Below are 4,458 nucleotides of genomic sequence, written 5' to 3'. Positions count from 1 at the left end.
CCAACCACCACTGCTATTTTGCCATCTGCCCCCCCCCTGGAAAATTTTTTTCCGGTGCCCTTGGTTCCTCCCCTTTTTCGAAAATCAGGCAAATTTTCTCAGGCTAGTAAATTTTTAATGGATAGCATTAAACTTAATGAATCTTATATATCTGGGATCAGAATAGTTAGCCGATTCTTTTGATTCGTCTATTGATATCTAAATTCGTTTTTTAGAGTTTCGGTGATTATTGAGCCCCTTCGCTCCTTACTTACAATTTGTTACTACGAACTGTTTCATAGGTCCGATTCCGACCGCTGAAGGTACAGTTGAATTTTTCACAAACCTGGGATACTATAATTCCTATGATGGTGATTCAAACAAGATTAATTCCTATACTAACATCCAAAAGAGTTTTATTGTGATAACTAAGCTGTACATTGAGCCTAATGCAAGTTGTTTCAATACCGACAGCCTTGGCCAGAACCTAGTGTTTACATTTTCAGTTCGAGTTTTTAAAGAAACTGCAAAATAGTGTTTCTTCATATTTTTGAAACGTTGAAATCAGTGAAGATACAGAATTCGTAAATAGGTTTGCTGACTTCCGTTTTCTTCCTAAATACTGGATTTGGTAATTTCAGCAAGTTCGTATTTGGCTGCGGGAAACCGGAGGTTTTTTGTTGTTTTTGTTGTTGTTGTTGTTTTTTTTTCTGTCGTGTAGATATGTCTTACAATAAATTTACAGATTGAAAAATTTCGACTCCTTCCTTTGACATGCCCAGCCAAGATTAAAAGATATCCATCCTTAACTCAAGACCGAATTTTTGTGTAGATAATTATTTTTGGTATAGAACAGTCGAAATGGAGTTATCATATATTGTTTATGTCTAGATTTGTTTTTCAATGGTGAAGACTACTACTACTCCTAACAGCTCACCGCAGCACTAAGCCGCCCGAGGCCAACACAACTGCGCACGCTTCTCCTCCATCCCAATCTATTCAAAGCCTCCCTTTTCACACACTCCCACGAAGTTCACATTTCATTTAAATATTTCTTCATGACGTCCTCCTACCCCAGACGAGGACGACCTGCTTTCCATTTAGCCTTAGGCGGTTGGCCGAAAAGAACAATCTTCGGCAATCTGTCACCTCTTCATCCGCACAACGTGGCCTAGCCACCTCAGCCTTTCTTTCATTATAGCCCTAGAGAGCGGTATTGAACCACATTTTTCGTACATCCTATTGTTTGAAATACGGTCAGTCAGCCGGGTGCCCAGAAAAATTCTTAAACAATTTTTCTGGAAAACATCTAGCAAATCTTCATCTGCTTTTCGAAGCGCCCATACTTCAGAGCCATATTTGACTACTGTCATCACTGTAGCTTCTAATCACAGTTTATAGAATTATCCAGTAAGTTTAGTCCTTAAGCAATTTCTCTGGAAAACATCTAGCAAATCTTCATCTGCTTTTCGAAGCGCCCATACTTCAGAGCCATATTTGACTACTGTCATCACTGTAGCTTCTAATCACAGTTTATAGAATTATCCAGTAAGTTTATCGCAGATCATTTCTGGTCTTCATTCTCGGTACGAACAAAAAGCTCCTCCCACTTCTTTCTGCATTAGCGGGTTAGTCTGTTTCCGTCAATCAATGAGAAATGGTACAAAGTGCATTATTCGTAATAGCGGGTTTCCACTTGTTTCGTGTCCAAGAGAAATCTGACTTGTCTACCCGTGAAAAGATTTAATGCCGCTTATGTTTCTATCTGCAAAAACGTTCTCTGGAGCACTCGCACCTTGGTCCGGGTTTTTATAATGGGTGAGATAGGGAAAGATCATACTGGATAATTATATAAACTGTGCTTCTAATATTCTAAAATTGGTTTGCAGACTTATCTTCCTATTCTTCCAAACTTTTTTCAACTGTGAAAAACACCCTGAGGCTTGGCTATTCTACTTTTAACATCTTGACTGCTCCCACCCTCTTTACTAATAATACTACCAAGGTAAGTGAAGTCTTCTTAACATAGAATTCTTCTTAGTCTCTTAACATGTTGAAGACACATGCGAAGAAAAGAAGTGTAAACGTAGAAGGAAATTAAAATCATAATATTCGAAAAATTTTAATCTTAAGTCTAGATCTTCAAAAATTCTGTTCGCTTATTTTTCCCCAAATGTAATTTTTAATTTTTATTTTTTCTTCTTTTAGGCCATTTCTTAGCTCCATTCATCGCACACGTAATTTGCAATTTCATGGGATTTCCTGACTTCGTTGGTGTCTTATCAAGAAAAGATGGAATGAAAGGGGTGTTCACTGTTGTATATATAGCAGGATTTGTGCTCTGGTGCATGCTTTTATTCCCACTGACAAATCCTACTCTCTACGATTGGCAGTGGGAGTAATTAGCACAATAATTTTTAGCCTTAGAATTTTGTTGTATTTTTACTAAATCGTACTTTTTATGTTCTGTGTTCTATCACGAAATTAGGAAAACTGCTACTACTACCACTGCCAACAACTCACCGCAGCACCAAGTCGCCTGAGGCCAACGCAGCTACGCACGCTCCTCCTCCATCGCAATCTATCCAAAGCCTCCCTCTTTACACCCTCCCAGGAAGTTCCCACTTCCCTTGAATCTTTCTTAATGAAATATTCCCATCCCAACCACGGATGACATGCTTTCCGTTTAGCCCTAAACGGTTGGCTGAAAAGGACAATCTTCGGCAATCTGTCATCCCTCATCCGCAGTACGTGTCCTAGCCATCTCAACCTTTCTCTCATTATGGATTTCTGCCAGGTCATCTTCAGTGCTAAGAAAATATGTGCTCATAGCCAAACTTGTGAAGGCGCCTTATTACGGTTCTAAGCATTAATCCAGAAAATTCCCCCCGTGGATATTCCCCTCCTTTAAAATTTCCCTTGGATAGTTCCCCCACCCCTTTAATTCCCCCTGGGTAGTTTTTTATATTCGTTAAAAGCGAAATTGAAAGTTCTACTTACCTGTTCAAGTCAGAGGTAATGATATAGCGTTACGCATTGTAAACAGTCATAAGGCATCAGTGTATTATTATTATTTTTTTTTTTTTCAAAATAACTTCACATGGAATGTCTGGTCTTATCAAATTTGGAGGGGTTCATGAAATTACATATTAAATTTTCAGTGCCTTTTTTTAAGAGTCAAAAGTGATTAGAGGGCAACCAGTCCCCCCCCCACCCCGTTTTCCCCAAACACATCCGATCAAAAAATTTTTATAGACTTTTTGTTCAAATTAATCCAAAGGTCAAATAACCATGACTCTGGGGTCAAAGGCTGTAAGTTATGCAATTTCCCCATTGTTAAGATATAAGATTTTTATGGGAAGGGTGGTCGTATAAGACTTTAGAGGGGGCTCAGTCAATTGGAAATCAAAAATTCCTGTGTCATTTTAAGATTCAAAAGTCACAAGTGGGCAACCATCACCCCTTCCTCCGTGTTCTTTTCTCCCCAAATGTATCTAACCAAAATTTCGAGAAAGACATTTTATTCAAATTAGATAGCCATTTTATTCAAAATAGTCCTAAGCTAACATAACTATGCCTCCGAGGTTGACAACCCCCCTCCCCCATCCAGTCCCCGGGGCAAGATTTGTAAGCTATGCAAGTTGCTCATTGTTAAGATATAAGGTTTTTGTTGGAAGGGTGGCCGTATAAACTTTGTAGGAGGGTCAGTCAATTGGAAATCGAAAGATCTAGTGCCCTTTTTAAGATTCAAAAGTGATCGGAAATAATCACACCCCATGGTCTTTTTTCTCTCCATTTCATTTTATCAAAATCTTGACACAGCCATTTTTTTTTTTTTTTCAAAATAATCCCAATGTCAAATAACTATGGCTCTGGGGTTTGCACGCTTCCCTTCTGCAGCACTGGTGCAAAGGCTGCAAGTTTTGCAAATTGCTCATTGTTAACATATAAAGTTCGTTTTTAATAAGAAAAGAAGGTAGAATATATATATATATATATATATATATATATATATATATATATATATATATATATATATATATATATATATATATATATATATATATATATACATTAAAAATAAAAACTTATTTTTAATCAAATGGGTTGAGTTGTACAAGACTTGAGTCAAATGGGGTTGGGGTATACGCTCATCTCTCCATAGGTAAGACGGATATACTCGAGTTTTGATCCAGGAAAATCCTTCTCTTACTCAATCTTCACTAAGAATGACTTAAGGTGGGATGGAGAAGATCCTTGGATTTAGCACTATAATACCACATTAACTACTTGCAGTGTGCAGAGCTAGTGCCACCATAATTTACCACTCAGCTACTCAGGGGTTAATGCTTCTGCCCGCAGAGCGTAAGGTCCTCTGACTGAGGTTCGACGTATCCTTGTTATTAGCGTTGTTTGTACAAAAGGTTTTTTTTCTTTTGTACGATTTCTATGGTTTTGATGTAAATATATGGTGGGCTT

At 37.8% G+C, this 4,458-nt stretch overlaps 1 protein-coding gene across 4 annotated transcripts in view; it reads left to right on the top strand.

Annotated features, from left to right (window-relative positions):
• The window catches only part of Sras (Ras converting CAAX endopeptidase Sras), a 186,892-nt gene extending 184,451 nt beyond the window's left edge, over window positions 1-2,441 (top strand). For all 4 annotated transcript variants that reach the window (XM_089088348.1, XM_089088376.1, XM_089088354.1 and 1 more), the window contains one exon: window positions 2,188-2,441. In XM_089088348.1, coding sequence (XP_088944474.1) covers window positions 2,188-2,381 — 194 coding nt within the window. In that variant the 3' untranslated portion in view covers window positions 2,382-2,441. The remainder of the gene's footprint in view (window positions 1-2,187) is intronic.
• The last annotated feature ends 2,017 nt before the right edge of the window (window positions 2,442-4,458 follow it).

Source organism: Artemia sp. Qi Xiang Cuo, chromosome 1, assembly GCF_049724085.1.
Source record: "Artemia sp. Qi Xiang Cuo chromosome 1, ASM4972408v1, whole genome shotgun sequence".
NCBI classification, from domain to species: domain Eukaryota; kingdom Metazoa; phylum Arthropoda; class Branchiopoda; order Anostraca; family Artemiidae; genus Artemia; species Artemia sp. Qi Xiang Cuo.
Note: the sequence above shows the minus strand (reverse complement) of the source record. Positions and strands in the feature narration are given on the sequence as shown.